Raw genomic sequence first — 25055 nt, forward strand, 5'->3', positions numbered from 1 at the left:
ATATTTACATCTGGGTTTATCAAAGATATCAGCCTGTTATTCTTTTTATGGTGTTTTTGTCTGCTTTTGGTATCAAGATTATGTTAGCTTCAGAGAAACTGGGTATTTGTTTCTTTGGTTTCCTTGAAGATCCTGTAAATGACTGACTGTATGTCCACCTGTTCACTTATAGGTTTTTTTCCATCTTCTGTTCATTTAAGGCTTTTTTCCAAGCTCTTCTGTTGTAAGGAGATGTTATGTAACTCATCTTCCAGCTGATTATGTCCTCAGTAGCTGTTACTCTACTATGGAGGCTTTCCAGTGAGTTTTTCATTTCTTCTGCCAAGTTTCTCATTTCTATCATATGTTTGAAGTTTTCTCATTTCTACTCTTATATCCTCTTGACCTTCTTGGATGTCTGTTCCATAATTTCTTTGAACATCCTCAATATTTTTTCCCAAAGTCCTATCAAAGAGGCTATATAGTTGGGCCTTGAAAACAATCATCTTTCACTAAGCTAGGTGTTCTGTGTTGCTTCCCATTGTGACTTTTTCAGTGTGGTAGTTTATGTGTTGTGCTGGGGCTCATTGACTAGAAATGCATGGGTGTGAAGTGCAGTGTAGTGGCCCTGCTTTTCTAGTGGCAAGCTGGCCTAGCCTCTTCCACCTCATACACAACTCTCTTTTACTTTTTTTTTTTCACAGACAACTATCGACACGCTGCTTCCCCCTCTGCAACTTCATGACCCAAGCACAGGTTATCTCATGGACAGCTCCTCTTACAGCGTGCTGGTCCCACCTCTTCTGATTCATGGACCCCTTTTATCATTAAAAACCCTTTTTTTGGGGGGGGGGGAGTTCACACCCGGCTGCGCTCAGGGGTTACTCCTGGCTCTATGCTCAGAAATCGCTCCTGGCAGGCTTGGGGGACCATATGGGATGCCGGGAATCTAACCACCGTCCTTCTGCATGCAAGACGAATGCCCTACCTCCATGCTATCTCTCTGGCCCCTAAAAAACTTTTTTAAAAATTGAGGTACTGTGATGTACTTTAAGATAGTTTCACTCATACACAACAACACAACTATCACCAATGTACTTATCTCCCTGTTCCAATAACTACCCTACTGTTTTTCACTATGGCTGCACCAGTTTACACAGCCACTAGAAATGTATGAAATTTCCAATTTCTCCACATCCTCTCCAGTGCGTTTTACTATTGAACTACTGCCATCTAGTGGATATAAAGTGTCATCTCACCAATATTTTGTTTTGTTTTGTTTTTTAAATTTCAAGGATTTGCATTTTTTGGTAATATTTTTTATTTAAACACCTTGGTTACATACATGATTGTGGTTGGGTTTCAGTCGTATAAGATGACACCCCCATCACCAGTGTAGCATTCCCACCACCAATGACCCAAATATCCCTCCTCCCCTCCTGTACTTTCCCTCATATATCCTCATTGTTAGGATAGTTCGCAATGTAGTTATTTCTCTAACTAAACTCATCACTCTTTGTGGTGAGGTTCATGGGGCCAGCTGTAACGTCCAGCCCTCTCCTCTTTTGTTTCTGAAAATTGTTGAGGCATGTCTTTCTTTTTTTTTTTTTCTTTTTTGGGCCACACCCATTTGATGCTCAGGGGTTACTCCTGGCTAAGCGCTCAGAAATTGCCTCTGGCTTGGGGGTACCGTATGGGATGCCGGGGATCGAACCGTGGTTGGGATCTTTCCTTGGCTAGCGCTTGAAAGGCAGACACACCTTACCTCTAGCGCCACCTCGCCGGCCCCGAGACATGTCTTTCATTTTTCTTAAAACCCATAGATGAGTGAGACCATTCTCCATCTTTGTCTTTCTGACTTATTTCACTCAGCATAGTACATTCCATGTACATTCATGTATAAGGAATATTTCATAACTTCATCTCTCCTGACGGCTGCATAATATTCCATTGTGTATATGTACCACAGTTTCTTTAGCCACTGCTAGTGGGAATGCCGACTAGTTCAACCTTTCTGGAGAGCGATATGGAGATTCCTCCAAAAACTGGAAATTGAGCTCCCATACGATCCAGCTATACCACTTCTAGGAATATACCCTAGGAAAACAAAAATACAATACAAAAAACCCTTCCTTACACCTATATTTATTGCAGCACTATTTACCATAGCCAGACTCTGGAAACACACAAGATGCCCTTCAACAGATGAATGGCTAATATTTTTGTTTCTGTGGCTTTGGGGACACACCAGGCAGTGCTCAGGGATTACCTCGCTCTGTGCTCAGAAATCAATCCTGACAAGCTTAGGATGCTAGGGATTGAACCAGGTTGATCGAGTGCAAGGCAAATGCCCTACCCGCTTTGCTATTGCCCTACCCTTTGTTATTTTTATTTGCATCAACCTAATAACTAAAGCTGAACTATTTTTCATGTGTTGGTCATTTGTATATTTTTAGAAAAATGAATAAATTATGCAAATTCCTTTGCCCATTCTCAAACAATTTGCCCATTCTTGAATGGGTCTTTTTGTGTAGTTCTTTATATGTTCTGGATATTAAACAAATTACATGATATACATTTTCTTTCATCCATATAGGTTATCTTTCCCTTTCTTAATGTGATGCAGTTTTAATTTTTTGTGTCGGGGCATCACACCCGGCAGCGCTCAGGGGATATTCTTGGCTCTATGCTCAGAAATCGCTCCTGGAAGGCTCGGGGCACTACGGGATACTGGACCACCGTCTTTCTGCATGCAAGGCAAACGCCTTGCCTCCGTGCTATCTCTTCGGCCCCTTTCGTTGTTATTTTTAACCTGCTTTATTTACTTATTTTGGTTTTGGGGCCAAATCTGGCGATACTCAGGACTTTATAGAGCTCAGGGATCATCCTGATGGGGTTCAGAAGACCACATGGAGTGTCAGAAATAAAATAGTGGGTGCTACAAGGCAACATGACTACATTACTATCCTTCAACTCCTTAAGTAACTTTATTTTTCAAGACTGTTGGCTATTCAGAATTTTTTATAACTTCCCCCATGAGAGTTGTCATTTTCAGTTCTGCAAAAGGGCTGTTGGGATTTTCACGCTTTGGATAATGCTAATATTGTCACAATACAAAATCTTCCAACTCATGAATATATGATGCTTTCCCATTTATTTATGACTCCTTTACATTTTATTTTCAGCAATGTTCTCTAGACAAGTCTTTTTCTTTGGTTAAACTTATTTGTAATAGCTATTGTAAGTGTAATTACTTTGATTTTTTTTTTTTTTTTTGGTTTTTCAGGCCACACCCATTTGACGCTCAGGGATTACTCCTGGCTAAATGCTCAGAAATCGCCCCTGGCTTGGGGGGACCATATGGGACGCAGGGGGATCAAACCGCGGTCCTTCCTTGGCTAGCGCTTGCAAGGCAGATACCTTACCTCTAGCGCCACCTCACCGGCCCCAATTACTTTGATTTCTAATAAAAATACAACTTTTTGCTGACTTTAACTTTAAACTTGTGTATCTTTTCCTCTTTTCTAAATCAATGAAAGTGGTAAATTTCTACTTTGTTATACTAATATGTATAAACTGTATCTTTTCTGAACCGTTTTTGCATTCTTGCTGTAAATCCTATGTGGTATATAACCCTCTTAATATGCTCTCATATTTGGTTGGCTAGATTTTTTTTTGTTTTGTTTCCATGCCACACCCAGGGGTGTTTAGAGATCATTTCCAGCTCTGCATTCAGGAATCTCTCCTGGTGGGTTCAAGAGACAATATAGGATGCCAGATGTTGAACCTGGGTTGGCTGTGTGCAAGGAAAGCACCCTATCCATTGTACTCTGGCCTGCGCTAGTATTTTGAGAATTTCATTTCTACATGCAGACTACAGGCCTCTCTCATACATACATATACTAGTTTTCTTGGTTAATTTTTGGTGTCTTGGAGCAACAGTCAACAGAGCTCAAAGCTTTTTATCTGACTATACTCAAGAATATCTCCTAGCAAATTGAACTGGGGTCGCCAGCATGTACAAGTGTCTTACCTGCTGTGTTCTCTTGCCCCTATATTAAAAAACGTAAAATCGCCAGGGATCAAACTCAGGACTTCAAATACGGTAAAGCATGTACTCTACCACTGAATATATCCATGGCCCTACGCTCCTTTTCTGTTTTTGTAGGGCTTATTATTTTGTTTTGCATTTACCAGTTACCCTGAATATACTGACTTGAAACAGCTAAATGTATTTCTATGATTTGTGTTGTGTAGTTTAAGATGCCTAGAATCTCAAAGGCTGAACACATGCTTTGCATGCAAAATACCTGGGTTACATTCCTGGTACTGCATGGTCCTTCAAATACTGAGCCATGAACTAGCTCCAAGTGCGGAGGTTTGGTATGGTCCCACACCCTACATGCTTTATTTATATAATGATAAGCATAATTTACAAATGTTTAGGTCAATGCTGGAATTAGCTTTTTGTCCTCTGGAGAAGCCCATGTCCTCTTGAAAATGTAGCTTTCTCTCCTCTCACATTTTTCTAAGTACATTTTTAAAATAAAACAATTTTACTTCTCTATTAAAAAAAACAAGAATGCTAGAACAATTATAAATTAATGTGTAACCTATTTAACTTACCTCCTACATGGGGTTAGGGAACTTTTCCTGCCAGGCCATTCAAAATGTCTAACATTCATGGGCCATATAATTCCATCCACTGGCAGTCGATAAACATGTCTGTCTCATATGTCAGTCACACCACATGATTTATGACCATTATATAGACTGTGAGCCAGATTTACCTACTCCCACTGTAGAGTCCTTTCAGTTTTGAGGAATACATTATGAAGTATGACAAAAACTAGGTAGGCAGTTTGTTTCCTTCCTCAAGATAAATTCAGACATTTCCAAGCAGCCTTTGCAGCTGGATATGATTGCTAATGTAATGTGAGCATAAGTGAGGTATATTTAGTACATCCAGGCCTAGTTCTTAAAGCCTCCTTTTTTCTGGTTGCCAAGGATAAAGATGACCATAGAACAAGTATTACATGTTTTGAGCTCTATGAAGTAGTGAACAATTCCCAGATACTTAGACCTGTGGTGCCAGGGGACACCAGTGCCACAGTGGGCAGTACTTACAGGTCTTCAGGGCTAAACCAAATTATTCTTGGAGGGAAATATGGTGCTGGAGATAACTGGGTGAGATACATGTGTAAGTGCTCCAAAACCCTAGCATGACCTCATCAACCCAGTGATAACCATATTTTGAAGATGGTATGCCTGCTAGACAGAAAATGCCTAGGTCCCCAAATCACCACTAGTTGATAGTTAGAATATTACAAAAACAAGACATAACTTTATTATCTAAAGTTTACAGATTTTTTTCTATCCCAGAATTTATGTGTTTTAACTTAAATGCAAATGCCAGTATCCAGTAGCATTAAAAAGCATTGCTGAGGGAGCCAGAATGATAAAGTAGTATTTGCCTTGCATGAGGCCAACCTGGGTTCAATACTTGGTATCCCATATAGTCCCCTGAATCCTCCTGGAGTGATTCATGAGCACAGAGACAGGAAGTAACCCGAGTACCACTGGGTGTGCCAAAACATTGCTGAGGGTTTTTTTTTCCTCTAAAGGTCATGGTAAGAGCTCATAATAGGCCCTTGATTTCAAAGATGATAGGCTCACCTCCAACGATAAGATCTGAGTCCTATAAAGGACAAGAGCCTTTAGACACCATAGTTCAGAATGCTTTGACCTATGAGGATCTAGTTTCCCCAAAGACAAAATACACAAACAACATAAGTACTTAACAATGTAATTCTATCCTACCAAGGTCGAGTCTTAGGCTCTCCTTCAATTCATGAATCAGAGTCGCGTTCTCCCTTTAAGGGCAGTGAGTTGGGGACATATCTGATGATGCTGGGGATCATATACCATGCCAAGGATTGAATCAGGGCCAGTCATGTTCAAAGTAACTGCCTTTCCTCCAGTACTATCTCTTAAATGGAGGACGCAGAAAGAACCTTGCTACACCTCTCACAAATACAAATCCTCACTTCTTTTGTGATTCTTTCCTATAAAAATAACAGCACGTATATGCTCTGGGGACAAAAATATATATAAACCTTTTGAAATAGTTTGGATACTTAGTTCTGAGTTCATGTTGATTCCTGATGAATGACTGTCACTGTGTTCACTATAAGAATCAGGTCATACTTGAAATGTTGGCCTGAATCTTCAAATTGGTCCAGGGATTACCGAATCCTATCCTGTGACTTGCCTAGTTCCTGTATATATTATTGGGACACATTTGGTAGAGGGAATAAAGGCTAGGATTATAGCTGAAGAAAAAGTGAATGGAAATATCAGTTAACCATCGCTTCTGGAGATCAACAAAAAAAAGAATATTTTAAAATATTTTAAATAGTTGATAAAATTAAAGCACAGGAGTATGAAAAAATGGAAAACCAGATAATTTTCACATGATTGAGCATAGGAGACTATGTGACCTGTGCAAGTGGAACGGCCTGCCACAAGGTTGCCTACATGTAGCAGCATCCAACCACCAAATAGGTTTATATGCATGAATTGGTCTAGAAAACAAGCTGCTTGGGCAAGCAAATTAATTAAAATAATTAATTAAAATACTTCTAATGGAGTAGAATTTCTCATTCACACCTGAGGTCTCATGGTGCATTCCCTATAACCAAATAACGAAGAGACACTATTTAAGGTTAGTTTATAAATGTTCTGCACCAGCTGAAGTGGCTAGCTGTTGAGTCCAATGGAGGGAAGTTTTCGTGTTTCCTAATTGCATAATCAAAGATATAGGACCAGAGATAGTACATTGAGTAGGGTACTTGCTTTGTACATGAAGGACCTGGATTTGATCCCTGGTACCCCACATGATCTCCAGAGTACATAAAGCATGATCCCTGAGCACAGAGGTAGAAATAAATCCTGAGCAACGTGGGGTGTGTCCCCCCCTCAATAAAAGTTATAGAGCTTCACTGATTCATTTAATTAATGCTAGATGATTGACTTGTAAAAAACCGAAATGCCATTGATAAAGCAGCTGGATAAAAAGGCATATGGATGTCTCTTGGAATAGGTATAAAGTATAAGAATATACATATGCCGTATAAATGAGAATCCACTCTGAAGGGCTCTCAAATAAGATGTCTCAGTGATTCTGTGGATGTCACTTTACTCTTGCCATTTTGGGGGAGAAAATGAAAGTGGGAGATGGGAGTGAGGGTGGTGGAATTGCCAGGAATTTAAACACAGGCAAGTTCTTCACCACTGAGCCATAACCTAGGCCCCTGACCTCAATATTCCTTTCCAAATAGAATCCTGAACAAAACAGATATCATGGTAAGCACTGAGTACAGGACCCACAAAATAAACTTTTACTAAAGCAGTGGTTTTCAAATAGTGGGGCAAAGGGGGACATGTTTGACCTTGGCAAACACTGTCATAACAAGCTAAGCCCCATGTTTGTCTCTGGAGCGGAGAGTTGCTGTGTCCTGCTTCAAACCCTGCTTCAAAAAGCTATGCATTGCAAAACGTGCTCACTGTGGCACCTCTGATTAAAAAATCAGCTCAAATTATTTTATATATTTTTGTTTCACAGGTTAAAGTTTTTTTAAATAAAAATACTATTTACAGTTGTGCAGGAGGCACAAAAAATATTTTCTTCTTCCTAGGGGGAATGACAGAAAATAATTGAGAAGCACTGCACTAAAGCCAACCTGGCTATACTCTCTGCCCAGTTCTCCAACTTGGCAAAAGCAGAAAAATACAAATAATATCCCAGTGGCAACTGATTACAGAGCTACAAAGTTACAATCCCTAAATGATAAATTCTAATGGCAGGAATTAGACATACCATTCAGCTGCCAATAGTGCTACCTTTCTAAAAAAAAAAAAAAGGAAGGGGGCTGGGCGGTCGCGCTAGAGGTAAGGTGCCTGCCTTGCCTGCGCTAGCCTTGGATGGACCGCGGTTCGATCCCCCGGTATCCCGTATGGTCCCCCAAGCCAGGAGCAACTTCTGAGCGCATAGCCAGGAGTAACCCCTGAGCGTTACCGGGTGTGGCCCAAACACCAAAAAAAAAAAAAAAAAAAAAAAAAAAGGAAGAAGGTAGAACCCAGATTGCAAGACCCAGAACTATGGAACACGCTGAAAGTTTAAGGCCTTGAAACTTAAATCAAGGAACTTCATTGTCCAGCTGCATTTCTGAAATGATACAGGCCCCTTTGAACTGGAATATCTGTAGCAGTTATGCTACAGATGTTCCTATTCCACCACTGTATGTTATAGTGTTAGGGAAAGAAAACTTGTCATAGATCTATAGGTTGGACAAAGTTTATTTAAGAAACCATATGTAAGCAGGACAGTGGCCATGATAGTCGGAATCCGCTATGGAGTAACAACTCACCTGCCGAATCAACTAGACCTGAAAATGGATGGCGCTGGAGCATCGGGCCCATACCCGGCCGTTGCTGGCAGTCGGTGACATGTGAGAGGGACCAGAGCAATCCATCGGGGATGTGTCCGGTCTTGGTCGACCCCCCCCCAGCCTCCCACGGACGCTATGCCTCGACGAGTTTTTTTTTTAATTAAAAAAAAAGAAACCATATGTAGAGAATACACTTGAGTAGCCTGGACTTGAGATTCTAGAATCAGAGATGATATTGTAATGGTAGAGTAGTCAGACCTTAGGAATGGGTGAATATATTTTACATGTAAAAGCGATGTCAATCACTGAAGACCAAAGGATACTATCACTGTCAAGGTGGTCTCCAGTGATTCCCACCTTTTGATATTTGTGTTATTGTATGATCCCCCTCCCCTTGAGTGTGAACTGGACCCAGTGATTATTAGAATAATGCAAATATGATGGAGTTTCACTTTAGAGAATGGGTTATAAGATTGACTTCCACTTTGAACAGGTAGAATCTGCTCCCATTTAATTTGTTCCCATTTTCCCAACCTTTCATATCATTTGACTGCTCTGATAAGAAGTCATGTTGCGAACTGCTTTTCCTATGTAAAAGTACAGATGACAAAGAACCTGAGGAAGTCTCCTGACAACAATCTCTGAGAAGCTGAAATCATTCATCAGTACTATCATTTCAAAGTAAAGAATCCTTCTATGAACAAACTTGAAGGTGGATTCTTCCTCTACTTTCCTTGACATGATTAGAGCTTGGGCTGATACCTTAATCATTGCCTGTCGGAGATCCTAAACTATAAACCTAGTGTATGTTGTGCACAAATTCTTATAGAAATGATGAAAAGTATGTCATAATAATGTTATAGAGCAATATAGATTAAACGTAGGCAGACATGGAGGCTATGTGTAAGATCAACAGAGATTTATCTACCAAAGACAATATAGCTCTAGCATTGCCAACAACAGAAAGCAATATTGAGAACCATGTAGCAGTCTGATTACTTTGGACTATGTCTATCAGGGAGCACAGGCCTCAGATTCAGAGACTTGAGAAACCCAGGTTTTTCAGGTCAATGTGCGCGGGCCAGTGTATTACTTGAGGGGTCCATTTCCTGTCAGAAAGCAACTTCGTGAAATTTCCCAAATGAAACTCAGCACCTAGTAAGCACTTCATAATGAGCCAATCCCTAAACTTTCTTAGATGCTTGAGAGCAAGGGCCCTGTATTCTCTAAGGAAGGTACACGCCAGTTGGGCTTGAGGGAAGAAACTAGAGAAAGTTCTTAGATAATGTATTCCCTCTCATTCCCTGAGTCTGCAGACTCAGAAGCCATCCTAAAGGCTATGACAGCCTCCAACCTCTGGGAGTCTATAGCATTAATACAGCATCTCTAGGGGAAAGAGAGATAGCACAGTGGTAGGGCATTTGCCTTGCATGCAACCAACCCAGAATGGACATGGGTTCGATTCCCAGCATCCCATACAGTTTCCCCGAGCCTGCCAGGAGCAACCCTTGAGTGCTGCCAGGTATGGCCCCAAAGCAAAACAAACAACAAACAAATAAAAAAAGACACCATCTCGGGGCCGGAAAGATAGCATGGAGGTAAGGCATTTGACTTGCATGCAGGACAGTGGTTTGAATCCCGGCACCCCATATGGTTTCCCGATCAATAGAGCCAGGAGTAACCCCTGAGCGCTACCAAAAACCAAAAACCAAAAAAAAAAAGAATCTCTAACAGAAAAGAACTAAGGTGAAAAGTTACCTCTGGGTCGAGTTACAGTACTTGGGAAGGGTACGCTGCTTGCCTTGCATGCAGCCTAGATTTGCTCCCCAGAGCTCTCTCTGAGTTAATTCCTAAATGCAGAGCATGAAATAATCCCTGAGCATCACTGGGTGTTGCCCCAAATCAAAACCAAACCAAAAACCTAGCTCCATCTCCCACCAACCTGGGTTTCCCCTAAACCAATTACTTGCCTCTGGCCATGGAGTACCTGGGAAAATCAGATAAATAAGCAGCCAGCACAAACTTTGGAAGAAAAGATCTAGATATATCCTGATCAAGACTAGGTAAGATCTGGATATATCCTGATCGAGACTAGAACCTTTCCATGGGTTCACAGTATGCATGTCCATCATGATGGGGCAGGGTATTATTATAATAGGAATGGTTATCTGTAAACTGCTGAGCATTGGGTCCCATACCTTGGAGGTCATAAATTTTCTAGCTTAGGAGTTGCTACAAATCATAGGTTATCCCCTCTTCTGCGTCATTTCTGGTAACTGTCGTGGGGCTGGGGACTAATAGGTAGTGAAATTAAGTCCCTTCCTCTTTCTGCTCTCATAGTGTATTCTGATGTGGCAGAGCTCTTCATTGGCCCCTGGTTCCTTTTGTACAGCCTACTGCTTCCTGACTAGAAAACTAAGAGCCAGATATTCATACCAAAGCTGCTAGAAGAGGTGGATTTCTCACATAATCATTAGGTTCATGGTAACTAAAAATCTTCAAAGTGCAGCAAAACTCACCCACCAAGCAGAAGAGGGTAAACTATAGCAGTGTATTGTGTACCTCCAGATTTTAAGAGTCCCTTCAAATGGAAGGAATGCTTTTGAGGAGCCAGATGAAATAGGAAGCTGGTAGCTACCTTAGTGTTTCATCACTCTCCCTCTCCTTATGTATCCATATATGTCACAAACTTAAAATACAACATTAAGAATAAAAAATAGTTCTTAGCCTTTGGAGGGACAAGCATCCTCTTATGAACTGATGCAAGGTCTTCATGAGAAAAAACTTATGACTCAACTCCCACAAGAACCTATAAACATACTAATGGTTCATAATTTAGTCCAAGATGCTCATATTAAAAATTTTGGAGTTTAAACTGGGAAATCTGTCCAACAGTGCCATTAAAATTAAAATCAGCTTGAAACCATTATATTAAGTGAAAGAACAGAGTCACAAAGTATTGCATATTCTATGATTTCATTTATATAAAATGTCCAAATAGGCAAATCCATATAAATTAATGATGGTCATAACTGAGGAACAAGGGATATCTAAGAGTGTAGTTTCCTTTAGGTAAGCTATACTATATATAAATTATACTGCAATAAAGCTTTAAAAAAAGGGACCATATTACACGTGGTGGTGCTGGGAGTAAGGTTAGGGAGGGGCTGCCATCCAGAGCCATGAGTGAACTCACATCACAGCCTCGCACATGCCAGGCATGTGCTCTCTCACAAACTCCCTTTGCCCATATCCTCCAAAGAAATTTTTAAAAATAAACTCAGGAGTCACAAATGATCACATACCTGAGCTTCAGGCCTCATTCATAGGCACAGAAAAGAACCCTTTATAATGAGTGAAGGAAAATCAGAAAAAGGTCCCTGAATGTGATATATGGAATGGGTAGGCAAGCATTCCAAAAACGATTACATAATCTTGATCGTAAGGGGAATAAAGCATCACGGACAGCTTGAAACAGTGACATGAGATCTGAATTTTAGAAACTGTCTGAATCGGAGCCGAGAGATAGCATGGAGGAAACGCATTTGCCTTGCATGCAGAAAGACGGTGGTTCAGATCCCAGCATCCCATATGGTCCCCCAAGACTGCCAGGAGCGATTTCTGAGCTCATAGCCAGGAGTAACCCCTGGAGCGCTGCCAGGTGTGACCCAAAAACCAAAAAAAAAAAAAAAAAAGAAACTGTCTGAATCACTGGATTATAAATTTAAAATAGATAAAAGTTTAAAGTGTGTAAATTATATTTCAATAAAAGTATAAAGGAAAGACCCTTCTGGGGGCTTGGGGAGACTGGAGGGCATTAACTCAGAGGAAGATGTTACAGTCTAGGTGAGGAGTGCAGAGCCTGTCTGGATATCTGGTGGGGACAGACCCAGGGATGCTGTCCCATAAAGAGAACTGGCATAACTTGGTTTCGGAGCCTGGAGACACTATTCTCCCCTACAAAGAGAAATACGCTTCAAAAACAGGTTTTCAAAAAAATGTTGCTAAGGGTTTTATTTCTAACAAGAGGGAAAAATTAAATTAAAATAGGTTTCAATTGGAACCAAGTTTCTTGTTTTGCCTTCTTTTTTTTTAACAAATTAATTACACACCAACAATCTTCTTTTATTACAACATGAACCCAGGAGGAGGAAAGGATACAGGGCAGGACAGGAAAGAAAGGTTGAAGTGACTGTGAGGACAAGCACCAAATGCTTTCTTCTGTTCGTAGGAAGCTGTTAGTTCCCCAACCAAATTCATTTAAAATAAAAAGCTATGAGCACAGCTATATGAAATTTCCTCCTCCTGGGTAGACTTACTAGGGGAAGGAAGAAAAGGTAGAGGGTGATAAAGGGGAAGGGAAGGAGAAAAAGTGAGAGGAGGTGGAGTTAGTGTAGCATGGCCTGGTCAGGCCAGAACTGGGGAAAAAAGGAGATTCCCCTAGTTACTTGCATACACACTGGCCTTGTTTATGGAATGGTGCTAGCCTAGCCTCAGCCAATCCCTTCTGCCCACCAACCCATCCAGCTATCTGCCTCAGGTGTCTGGGAATGCTGGTTAGAGGCTACCAGGAAGGGGAACTCGAGGGGCCAGCCCCCAGGAGCTGAGGTCTGAACAATACCTTGGAATCAGTATATAAAAGTCAAGGAACTCAGGGGTGGGCTGAGGGTGTGGCCATCCCCCCCACCTCCCAAGAAGCAGGCTTGATGGTCAGAAAGGATCCTTGAGGCCAAGGGGGTCTCTGTAAGGGTCTGTGGTAGGCTCAGTCACTGTCACAACTGCTGCTGAGGTGGCTGCTGTGGGCAGGATACATGCAGCCTGGGAGTCAGAGTGGAGAAAGGGGCCAAGGGGTCTGAACTGGCCCCTAATGCTGGCTCCAAACCTGTCTCATTCTGGTTCTCCTGGATGCCGGGGCTGCCAGTAGTGGGGAGAGGTGGAGGTGGAGCCTCACCCCCAGTTTCCTCCTCTAGCTCCTCCTCTTCCTGGGCCTCCTCAGCCTCTGGCCCTGAGCTCCGTACTCTCTTTGGCTCTAGCTCCTCTCGAGTGGGGTCATCACCCTCCCCACCCCGATCCACTTTCCGCCGCCGTCGCCTCTCCAGGGCCCGACCCCGTGTCCGGCTCCCATGGCGCTCTGCCTTCTCCAGCTGTGATCAGACAGGCAGAAAGAAGCATGGCCAATGATTAGGCCTGGGCTCTCTGCCTGCTTGGCCTGACCTCCTGGCCCAAGCAATGACCCCCTCTCACCTCTAGAAGTGTATGGATCCGCTCCATGTCTGGAGGCTGTCCAGCTTGTAATAGCTGCCAGATGCTATGATTCTCATCCAGGGTCACCTCCAATAGGTCTCCCTCCAACATGAGCTCTTCCAGTGGGGCCCGAGTTGTCTCAGGCATCTCTAACACAGGGCCGGTCAATTGTGGTAGCATTGAAGACAATAGCTCGAAGTCTGAAGAAGGGGGGTGTGAGTGAGGAGGGAGGGAGTGATGGTGTGCAGAGACAAGATGATTAGAGGCTGCTGCTGGCATATCCCCTACCACTAACCATTTTGGTGCTATCCAGTCATCAGCTTACACACACCTAAATATACCTCTCTTACCTGAGCCCTCCCCCGGGGCTACCTTCTCAGAACTGGTCACGCCATCTCCATTCTCCAGCAACCCCTACAAGAATTAATTTGAGAATTAAGAGTGGTAACTAAAGAACCAGGACCCATTTACCCCTCACCACCCAATCCAGAACTTAGGATCCTCCATTTCCTGGAGAAGGGCAAATATAGGCTGCTGGCAGAGAGCAGTCTATGGACTTTGAGAGGATAAGGAACAGGGAGAGAGGCTAGAACAAAGAAGTCTGAATATCCAAGAGTAAAGACAGGACCAAAGCCTAAAACAGGAGAGATCTAGGAGACAGGCATGTGAGACTATGAACAGGGTTAGGTAGCTCACCTTAGGCACATCTTTGCCAATGCCTTCTTTGAGAGAGTCAGAGGCAGGCATAGAGGGGAAGGTACAGGGCTCCTCAGTCCTGGGCTCAGCCTGCAGTCGTTGCCGAAGCTCCGTCAGCCGTCCCAACAGAGCAGTCACATCCTCAGAGGCAAGAGCCTGCCTGGCACGGCCTTGCCAGTTGATGGCCCTCTCTGTGAGGCACTGTAAGGCTTCGCCCTCAGGCAGCCTCACAGGCAGTCTCTGCAGAGCTACTAGCAGTGCTAAAATGGTCTCCAAGCGTGGACGCCGTGAGCGCATGCACAGTGGACACAAGAATTTAGTGTCCCACTCCCACCAGGCCAGTAGAGGGGATGAAATGGGACTGGGTCTTGGGGAACTGAGGAGGCGGGGGACAGACACACATCTCCCATGGAACCAGTCCTGACATAAGTCACATTGTAGTGCTCCCACCCCAGCTGGCACCTGACCACACACACAAATGGAAGTGGTAGGGGAAGTTGTGATCGACGACACCAATGGACTGGGCTTGGCAGAGTTGGTGCGACGCAGCTGCAGGATTCCCTCCTTCTCCTTCTGTTCCCCCTCCTTGAAGGCCACGATCTGCCATGCCCAGGACAGGGGGAAAATAAATTAGTGGCCTCATCTTTGTCTAGCACCACTAACACCCCACTCCCAAACCAGAACTAAGACTCCTGGAACTTAAGATTCAAGAACTCAGTGGTCTGCAGATGGTCACCCAGTTCAGACGCTATCAATGCCAGGCTCTTTTCCCTATCTGGGCCCAAGCTCCTTACCACAGAGCCTGGGTCCCTGAGGTCCTGCGCAGACAGCCCCAACAGCTCTGTGTCAGATTTGTACAACCCCAGCTCCTTCTCCATCAATCGGCTGCGCTTGGTGCTGTCTGAGCCAGCATCTGCACACGGGCAGAGCACCTGAGGCAGGCAGACAGAAGTGGAATGACTGGGCTTCCAGGCCCCCCACACCCTCCCCTCCACACTGCCCACAAACTCCCACAATGTCATGCATGCTGTCTCTCCACTGTCAGGTGAGGGCCAAAGAGAGGTTGTGGATCTGGGTCCTGGGCCTTACCTCCAGCAGTGTATAGCAAGAATTCTTCTTGAGGAAGGTCTTAGAAGCTTTTTCCCTCCAGGAGTGTGCTGTTAATACTTGCAACTCTAGCTGTCTGAGCTCCTCCAAGCCCACCGGTAGGTCCCGACCAACAGCCACCAGGCCCTCCAAGTCATCCAAGCAAGGGTAATGGTCCCCATTCTGGGAAAGAAGCAAGGGAACAACTACTGATTTTACTCTCTCTCAGGCCCTCAACTGGGAAGATGGGACTGGATTTGCATTACAGCAGGGGAAAAGAACACCCTGAGATTATAAGAAAAGCAATCACCTAGCTCTCTCCTTCAACTCCTATGTCCACTAACTTAGCTTCCTGAATAGCAAATTAGCCCTCGGGCTCACCAGAATGATGTGTGCACATACATTTGGTCTCTTCTACTCTCCCTGCATGCAAAAGATCTCTTCCCCCAAAACATCTTCAATAGAATCAACCTCACAACTCCTCATGCTGCTCAACATGCTGCCCATTCATCATATGCCCTGTTCTCTTTCTCACTCTAATCAACCACAAATCATGATGTGTACCATCTCTCCAAGACAAACTAAGTTCTGTGCTAAAGGATGACAGGGTCCTCACTTGGATCTCGTCCACATCGGCAATCCAGGCTCGAGCCTTTGCAAGAGCCTCTTTGAGAGCCTGAATGTTGGGCAGGTGAACAGGGATGTTTTCTGCCTCATGGATTATGGCTTCAAGCGTGGCTGGTGGATGCTTCTGCCTAAGGATACAGCAAAAAAGAGCGATCAGTTTGGGATCATCTGCCTGACTGCCTGACAGAATGAATCTCTGTAGCTGCTACTTGGGACTACTTGCTTAGATTTTGTTTGTGGGTGGCCATCAGTCTGTGTGTTTAAGAATGTATATAGGAAACTTCTAGTATATTCTCTTTTGGGGGGCTTCTGGGAAACACCCAATAGTATTTAGGGGACCATGCAGTGGTCAAATACAACCTGTGCCAAATCTTTTGCTTGTGCAACAATCTCAGCCTTCTGGCAGTGACTACAGACAACCTGTGGCATTTAGAGTCAGAGTTTGTCAGATTGTCATGTGCATGGTATCTTTCTACCAATTTGTCTATTGGTTTGTTACTATTTGTGCTCTTGCTGTGTTTACATATTGGCCCATAAAGTTAGTCTTCCATAAACTTACATATCTGTGGCTTCCCCATAATATTATCTATGCCTCTATGAAATTGAAAATACATATATAATGTTAAAAATGTTAATAACGGGAAACAAAAGAAGGGGTAAAGTCTTGCCCAAAGCTACCAATGAGTATCATCTTCAGCTTCTCTTTTTAAGTTTGGGATAGAAAAGGGAGTACAGGAGGCTGGACTTACCTGGCCTCCAAGCAGAGGTGGGCCTTTTCCTCCCAGCGTTCAGCAATGGTCAATAGCTCCTGCAGCTCAGCCTGGGCCTTATCCACAGCAGGGCTAGGGGCCACACTGGCACCCGCGGCCAATAGTCCCTTCATGACAGCCAGGGTGCCCCTTTGAGCTGATGGAGCCAGAGTGCGCTTTACCTCATCCAGCCACTTTGCCTGTTCCACCTGGCGTTGGAGCTGCTGTGCCTCAGGTACCTCTACCCCCAGCTGCTGACCTCTCTCCAACAGGGACTGCAGAAGCCCTGGACTAGAGGGCAGTGAAGACAGGGCTTCACAGGCCTCAGCCTGGTAGGCCTCTACCTGTTCCAGGATACCCTACAGGGACAAAGGATAAAGAGCAAACTCCTCAAGTAGGACTGTGCAAGAGGTGCCACCAACAGAAATACTTTCCTCACCCACATTGTTACCCTCTAGTCTTTTGGGGAAAAAAGTCTAACATAGTCTGGGCTTTCTTCCTCCATGCCATAAGACAGTGATTCTTAACACTGCCTTGTTAGAAAATACTCTGGGGAACATATTCAAACATAAATTCCAGGTTTATACCTAGAACTTTTTTGTTTGTTTCTTCTTTTTTTTTTTTGGTTTTGGTTTTGGGATCACACCTGACAGCGCTCAGGGGTTACTCTTGGCTATACTCTCAGAAATCACTCCTGGCAGGCTCGAGAGACCATATGGGACTCAGGGATTCAAACCACTGTCCTTCTGCATGCAAAGCAAACGCCCTACCTCCATGCTATCTCTCCAGCCCCAACTTTTTTTTTAAAGAATGTCTTGGTCAGAGCAATAGAACAGCAGTAGGGCGTTTGCCTTGCATGCGGCCATGCACATGGCCAATCCAGGACGAACTTTAGTTTGATCCCTGGCATCCCATATGCCAAGGAGCAATTTCTGAGCGCATAGGTAGGAGTAACCCCTGAGCATCACTGGGTGCGGGCCCCCCAAAAAAGAATGTCTTTTTGGTATGTTTTGCTTTGTGGCCACACCCAGTGATGCTTTGCAGGGGTCCTCAAACTTTTTAAACAGGGGGCCAGTTCACTGTCCCTCAGACCATTGGAGGGTCTGACTATAGTAAAAACAAAACTTATGAACGAATTCTTATGCACACTGCATCTATCTTATTTTGCAATGAAGAAACAAAACAGATACAAATACAATATGTGGCCCGCGGGCCATAGTTTGAGGACCACTGCTTAGGGGTTACTCCTACCTCGCTCTGAACTCTGGAAATACTCCTGGCAGTGCTAGGGAGATCATATGGGATTCTTGGGATGGAACCCAGTTTGGCACAATGCTCTACCCTTCTCCTCTTTTAGGTCTTTTTTTTTGGCCACACTCAATGGTGGTCAGAGGTTACTTCTGGCTATGTGCTAAGGGGTCATTCTTGGTGGAGCTCAGGTGACCATGCATGAGATGCCAGGGATCAAATCCGGGTTGGCCACATGAAGACAAACACTCTACCCACTGTGCTATTGCTTCGCCACCCCCCCCCCCCCGAGATTCTTATTAAGACTGGGTCTTATTAAGGAATTTGTTATATTTGTCTAGCACCAGGAGATTCTCTGCCCTAAAAATGCTGTCGTGATTGCCCTTCTCACAAACTTGTATGTTCACACTGGTGTTCATTGCCTTCTCTATCCCACTTCACTGTCTGCCTGAAATGACTTAGTTTTCTAGGCTCACAAACCTTGTTTGTTTCTTTGTCCTCCTCTTCCACCTCTACCAGAAAACCTTCCCATGACTCTGCAGTCTGTTACTCATACCCTTGCCAGCTATCCTTTCAAATGCCACTAGAACACAATTGCTAGACCTAGCCTCCTAACTCATCTCCAACTACCCTCCCCCATATGCATAACCTTTCTTGCTCAAATACTTAAAGTTTGGGGCCAGAGAGATAGTATAATGGTAGGGTGTTTGTGTTGCACGCTGCTGACGTGGGACAAGCTTGGGTTTGATCCCCGGCATACCATATGATTCCCCGAGACTGCCAGGAGTAATTTCTGAGTGCAGAGCCAGGAATAACCCCTAAGCACTGTTGGGTGTGGACCAAAAAAAAAACAAACAAAAAATACATTAAAAATTTTAAGAGGGCCAATAATGGCCTGCTGTTCAGGGTTCCCGAATTTCCCTGATCTCCCAACGGGACTCCAAGTCCACCCATTCTTACCTTGACATCCCCAATCTGGTGCATGGCACAAGGCAGGTTGTTCATCTGGTCCAGAAAGGCCCGGAGCTCATCCAGGGTCATCTGTAGGCCAGCTATCCTGTGGGGGCTATGGAGTTTCACATGTGGGATTTCAAATTCAAATCTAGTACCCTCCCCACAGCACTATGCTCAGTCAGATCCAATACCTTTCACCACACCTACCTTGACCTCACATACTTCAAGTTATACCCAGAAACAACTACCCACTTCGAGGCCACTTAGAGAAAGATTTTTAATGACAGAAGCATATTTATATGACAATAAAGAATCAGAAAAGAGGACTATTAGATATATGTGGGAGGTGAAACTTAGAAACTAATGCCTAGAGATTGATGTGAGAAGATGGAATTATCACTTTATCCTCTAGTGTAAACTTTAAAGCTATGCAACTATGATGAGATTAATTTATATCCTCTTCCCGTTCCACAAAATCCCTCTGCATATTTGAAATCTCCTTTAGGTACCAATGAAATAAAAGCATTTCTACCTTCCACTGTCTCCTATATTGTAGCTCCCTGGTCTTTCTGTCCTTCCAAATACTTCCCAAGACACCTCACAATAGAGTGCTTATCAGCTTCCTACTGATGTCAAGTCTACCCTATGATATTCAGAATCCATCCTTGTAGTACTTTTCCTAGGCAATTTTACACAACAATTCATGCTGTCATACCCCGCATCCTGGCCGCTGACCAGTCCCAGAGCCTGGGACACACAAGCCTCTGCCTCATTCAGGCAGTTCTTCAATCGTTGTAGCAGCTCACTGTTAGGAAATCTCCGTTCACGGGCCTCAGATTCTAGTGCCCTTAGCTCTTCAAGGCCTGGAAAGAATAAAAGCAGCAAGGAGTAGGCAGCATTGACTAAAGGGAGAGAAAGATGATGGGGGTACAGACAAAAAGGGACTAGAACTTGCCTGTGGAGTCCCTCCATCCCCCCATCACTCACTGCGCTTCCGCCCATCCTCCACCTCCAGGGCCACTCGCACTTTGTTGGCCCAGGTGTCAAAGGACTCTGCCCGAACCTTCAGCTTATGAAGCATAGCAGGAAGCTCATCCAAGGTATACCGATATCTGGGAAAAGAAAGCAGGCAGGAGCACATCTAGTCCAGTTCTACATCTTCCTCCTGACATTTTCCTCCAGGGTGACCCTCTGCTCACCGTAGGTACTGCCGGCTACTAGAGCACTTGCAGAGGTCATTGATGTGAGAAAGGCAGACAAGGCCATCTGGGCAGTCATAACAGGCCAGGGCAGAGAGGAAGCATGTAGTCTTACACTTGATGCACTGGCGTTCATCATCAGGGAGTAGCTCAAAAGCCTCTCGCTCAGCTTCTGTGATGCCCTGGGGACATAGCAATCCACATTCATTATTTACAGTTTAACTTACAAATAATTGACTTACAATTTTTCAATTTTAAGTAGGACCAGGAGCAAAGCTTGCCAAAAATAGTGAAGGAGTGCAGTTAAGGCAGAGAAAGGACCACTAAGACAATGATAGTTAGAAATGATCACCCTGGACAAGAACTGGGTACTGAAAGTAGATAAAGGGAAATGAATGATAACCCTTCACTAACAATAATGCAAGCCACTATTTCTTTTTTTTGGGGGGGGGGGGGTTTGGGTCACACCCGGCAGTGTTCAGGGGTTACTCCTGGCTATCTACTCAGAAATAGCTCCTGGCAGGCACAAGGGACCATATGGGATGCCGGGATTAGAACCAACCACCTTAGGTCCTGGGTTGGCTGCTTGCAAGGCAAACACCGCTATGCTATCTCTCCAGTCCCACAAGCCACTATTTCTAAAAAGAAAAAAAATAAGGAAATGGAGGGAGCTAGAGAGAGAGGGAGAGAGGAAAGAGGAGAAAGAATATCTGCCCAGAGGCAGGCAAAGAAAAGAGCAGGGGGGAAACTGGAGACACTGGTGGAAGGAAATATGCACTGGGGAAGGGTGAAACTCAATCAAGAAATTTTGTAGGGGCAGGAGCAATAGCACAGCGGTAGGGTGTTTGCCTTGCATGCAGCTGACCCAGGACGAACCTGAGTTCGATCCCTGGTGACCCATATAGTCCCCCAAACCAGGAGCAATTTCTGAGCGCATAGCCAGGAATAACCCCTGAGCAACACAGGGTGTGGCCCAAAAACCAAAACCCCCCCCCAAAAAAAAGAAAAAAGAAATTTTTGTAAATGAGAAAAAGAACAAATATATTAAGAACAACCTTGTAACCTTGGTGCTTAAATAAAAAAAAAGCAATATAAATTGAGCAAATACCATACTTGTGACTTTTGATCTTTACCTGGGCAAACATATGCTATGGTTCTTGTAATGCTGGACAGTGGCAGTACGCAGCAGTTAAGTTAGCCATGTCATGTAATTTAATAAATTATGGTGTTAGGTTATGCTGCCAATTATAATTTACTATTAGGTATTCTCAGCCAGTTTAATATAGTCTAGGTCAGGTGTCGGCAACCTGCGGCTCCGGAGCCGCATGCGGCTCTTTTGAAGGCTTGCCGCGGCTCCGGAGCCGATGTCAGAAAAAAAAAATACTGCTTTAATCTCAGCTCCGCTTCTCTCCGCTATATCTATAGCAGTGAGGCGGAGCTGAGGAGCGGAGCCAATGGAGGCAGCCGTACCTGGTGACGTATATAGCATTAAGGTAAGAAACAATATATGCAGTGTTATATTTGTTTTAAATGTTGCAATGGTTTTGCGGCTCCCAGTTTCCTTCGGAAACGGGTCCAAGTGGCTCTTTATGTCTGAAAGGTTGCAGACCCCTGGTCTAGGTTAAGCCATGATGCTTGAAAAATTAGGGGCTTAAAATATACTTTCTTTTCTTTTTTTTTTTTTTTTTTTTTTTTTGTTTTTGGGCCACACCCGGCAGTGCTCAGGGGTTAGGTTTCCTGGCTGTCTGCTCAGAAATAGCTCCTGGCAGGCACGGGGGACCAAATGGGATACCGGGATTTGAACCAACCACCTTAGGTCCTGGATCGGTTGCTTGCGAGGCAAACACCGCTGTGCTATCTCTCCGGGCCCTTGAAATGTATTTTCAACTTACTATGGGTTTATTGAGATGCAACCAATCATAAGTAAACAAAGATATCTAATTACAGATCTAGAACAAAGCACAGAAACCATCTTCTTGACTACTATTAAGCCCTGCCTCACTTGAGACCCATATCTGTATGGAAAATTATGGAGGAAATCAAACTCAAACGAGCACTCTGCCTCTAAAAACTTTATACTCTAGGGGCCAGAGCAATAGGACAGTGAGTAGGCATTTGCCTTGCTTGAGGCTGATCCAGTTCAATCCCTAGCATCACTTAAGGTTCCATGAGCACCACCACTACCAGGAGTAATTACTGAGCAGAGCCAGGAGTAATCCCTGTGCACTGCCAGGTGTGACCCCTTCCAAATATAAAATCCAATAATTACTTCAGAACTCAAAAGAACTACAGAGGAAGAAAAATTGGGAAAGATAGCTAAAGGGAGCTTTTGGATGAGAGAAGGTAAAGAAAGTGATGAGTCAAAGCACCAAAGAGATGCCAATATGTGGGAGTAGTCAAGAGAAAGGCTTATTACTGGTAATACATATGACTTCCAGTCATTTAGTACCCACTGTATTCAATGCATCATGTCAGGTGATTAACAGGCAAACCATACTGTGTACAACTATATAACTTATAGAAATACAACTCTGCATGCTTATGACCAATGTTTAATGATACATTTTTATTTCAATAACATTGCTTCCAAATCTAAGTCAAGATTTCATCTGTTTAATCAGATGAAGAGAGTAATCCATTCCAAAGTAAAAAGGAAAGCCAGTACACTGAAGTAACTGTAAAATGTTATACAGTATAACAAAACCTAGGATTTTATTACTTGTTAATGTAGGTTTTGGGGCCATATCCAGTGATGCTTAGGGACTACTCCTGGCTCTGCATTCAGGAATCATTCCTGGCAGGCTTGGGGAACCATATGGAATGTTGGGGGTCGAACCCAGGTCTCCCAGGTGTAAGGCAAGTGACTTAATCCACTGAACTATCTCTACAAAATATGATTACACTATACATTACAAATCTCAATGACATGACTTAGCTATATGTTAATAAGTAAATCAATTAAACCTCTAGGGATTTCAGTTCCCAAGTTTTGTAAAATAGAGATAAAGTACTATCTGCATCTGATTTTTCTTTTAGTTTTGGGGTCACACCCGGCAGCGCTTAGGGGTTACTCTGGCTCTACACTCAGAAATAGCTCCTGGCAGATTCAGGAGACCATATGGGATACCGGGATTCGAACCACCATCCTTCTGCATGCAAGGCAAACGCCCTACCTTCATGCTATCTCTCCAGTCCCGTGCATCTGATTGTTATGAGGATTAATAAAGATAAATCAGTAAAGGGACTTATAAAAACTAGCTTGGAAATTAGAGTAAGTGGAATTATAAAAGACCCTGAGAAAGAAGAATAAAGCTAAACATTCCATGTCTTAATTTCAAACTATACCACAGATAGGCCAAAGTCCAGACTAAACTAACACTATATAAGGTATTGAAGAACACTCGATGAAAAAAGTCTTTTCAATAAATGTTTTTGGAAAAAAACTAGATATCACATACAGAAGAATGAAGTGAGTTCCTCTCTTAAACTGCTTATGAAAACCTAATTTGGAAATAAATTAGAAACTTAAACCTAAGAGCTGAAACTGTAAAATTCCTAGAATAAAATAGGGAAAAAACTCCTTCACACTGGTGAGGCCGACCAAAACAAAACAAAATAAAACAAAACTAAACTAAACTAAAAAGACCAAAAAACTAAAATAAATAATCTGGTCTTGGTGATTTGTTTTGGGATTACACCAAAAGCAAGTGCAACAAAGGCAAAAAATATGCACTAGCAAAATAAGTCTTAGGAGTGCAAAAGAACAACAACAACAACAACAACAAAACAAAAACAAAGACAAAACGAAAAAGCAAACTATAAAATGTGAGAAAACCTCTGTAAATCATCTATTAAATGACTAACTTGGAAATAAAGAACGCATACAACCCTAAAACATAAAAACAGTAATAAAAATCTAAAATCTTGGACCAGTAAAAACTGGTCCAAGATCCTACACAAACTTTGTTCCAAGAAATTAACCAAAAGGGACATGTAAAGATACTCAACAGGGTCTACTCACACCAATTTTTATCATACCAGTTCTTAACTTTAGCAAACCAAAGTCACAAAGAGGTTATCAACTCATACAGATTGAAATGGCTATCATCAAAAAGACAAGATATGGGCCAGGGAGATACTCAAAATACTGGAAAACATGCCTTGCACACAGAAGCCTCTAGTTTGATTAGTGGCACTGCACAGTCCTTTAAGCACCTCTGGGTGTGACTCTGGTGAATCAAATCTTCTGGCCTACTGAGCCAGGCCAAGTATGCTGAAACTACTCCTCAGGACCATGAGCACTGTTTGGGAGACCAAATGAGCCTTAAGTTCAATAAATATTTACTGTTATCAGCTTTTATTTTCAGATAAGGATACCATCTTATAGACCTGTCTCATTTTACTAAGAAGCTGCCTCTCTGAGAGTATAGTAACTTGTCCAAATTGATCATCTAAGTACAATCAATTTTTATTCAAAATCAAAGTTTAGTAAAAGCTCCTTAATATTTCTGATCATGGAATCCTCTGACAATAGGACACAAACATATATAAGTCCTCTCCTCAGAGAACTCACATACCACCATTTTACATAAGATTCAGACTACAAAATCCAAAACCCTCCAAAATAAGAGCTATGGCTAAAGGCACAAGAATGTCAAGATGAGAAAATCTAGTTTTCATATCTTGCACTAATTCCTTCTGGTAATCTGGCATAGCCCCACTAACACAGCTCCATTAACAGCAATACTGAACAGAAAAACAAAATAATGCTTGGGAACTAATGCCAGACTGACAGCTCCCACTTACTGGACCTGAATTGGCCT

At 43.2% G+C, this 25055-nt stretch overlaps 1 protein-coding gene across 3 annotated transcripts in view; it reads right to left on the reverse strand.

The window, feature by feature from the left end:
- Nucleotides 1-12428: 12428 nt before the first annotated feature.
- KDM5C (lysine demethylase 5C) overlaps nucleotides 12429-25055 on the reverse strand; it is a 41699-nt gene continuing 29072 nt past the window's right edge. For all 3 annotated transcript variants that reach the window (XM_049767141.1, XM_049767142.1, XM_049767140.1), the window contains 12 exons: nucleotides 20233-20414; nucleotides 20021-20145; nucleotides 19749-19896; nucleotides 19040-19145; nucleotides 16832-17190; nucleotides 16072-16210; nucleotides 15459-15638; nucleotides 15164-15301; nucleotides 14370-14969; nucleotides 14024-14087; nucleotides 13674-13873; nucleotides 12429-13573 (listed from right to left, as the gene is read on the reverse strand). In XM_049767141.1, the coding sequence (XP_049623098.1) occupies nucleotides 13202-13573; nucleotides 13674-13873; nucleotides 14024-14087; nucleotides 14370-14969; nucleotides 15164-15301; nucleotides 15459-15638; nucleotides 16072-16210; nucleotides 16832-17190; nucleotides 19040-19145; nucleotides 19749-19896; nucleotides 20021-20145; nucleotides 20233-20414 (2613 nt within the window). In that variant the 3' untranslated portion in view covers nucleotides 12429-13201. The remainder of the gene's footprint in view (nucleotides 13574-13673; nucleotides 13874-14023; nucleotides 14088-14369; nucleotides 14970-15163; nucleotides 15302-15458; nucleotides 15639-16071; nucleotides 16211-16831; nucleotides 17191-19039; nucleotides 19146-19748; nucleotides 19897-20020; nucleotides 20146-20232; nucleotides 20415-25055) is intronic.

The sequence above is a fragment of the Suncus etruscus genome, chromosome X (genome assembly GCF_024139225.1).
Source record: "Suncus etruscus isolate mSunEtr1 chromosome X, mSunEtr1.pri.cur, whole genome shotgun sequence".
NCBI classification, from domain to species: Eukaryota; Metazoa; Chordata; class Mammalia; order Eulipotyphla; family Soricidae; genus Suncus; species Suncus etruscus.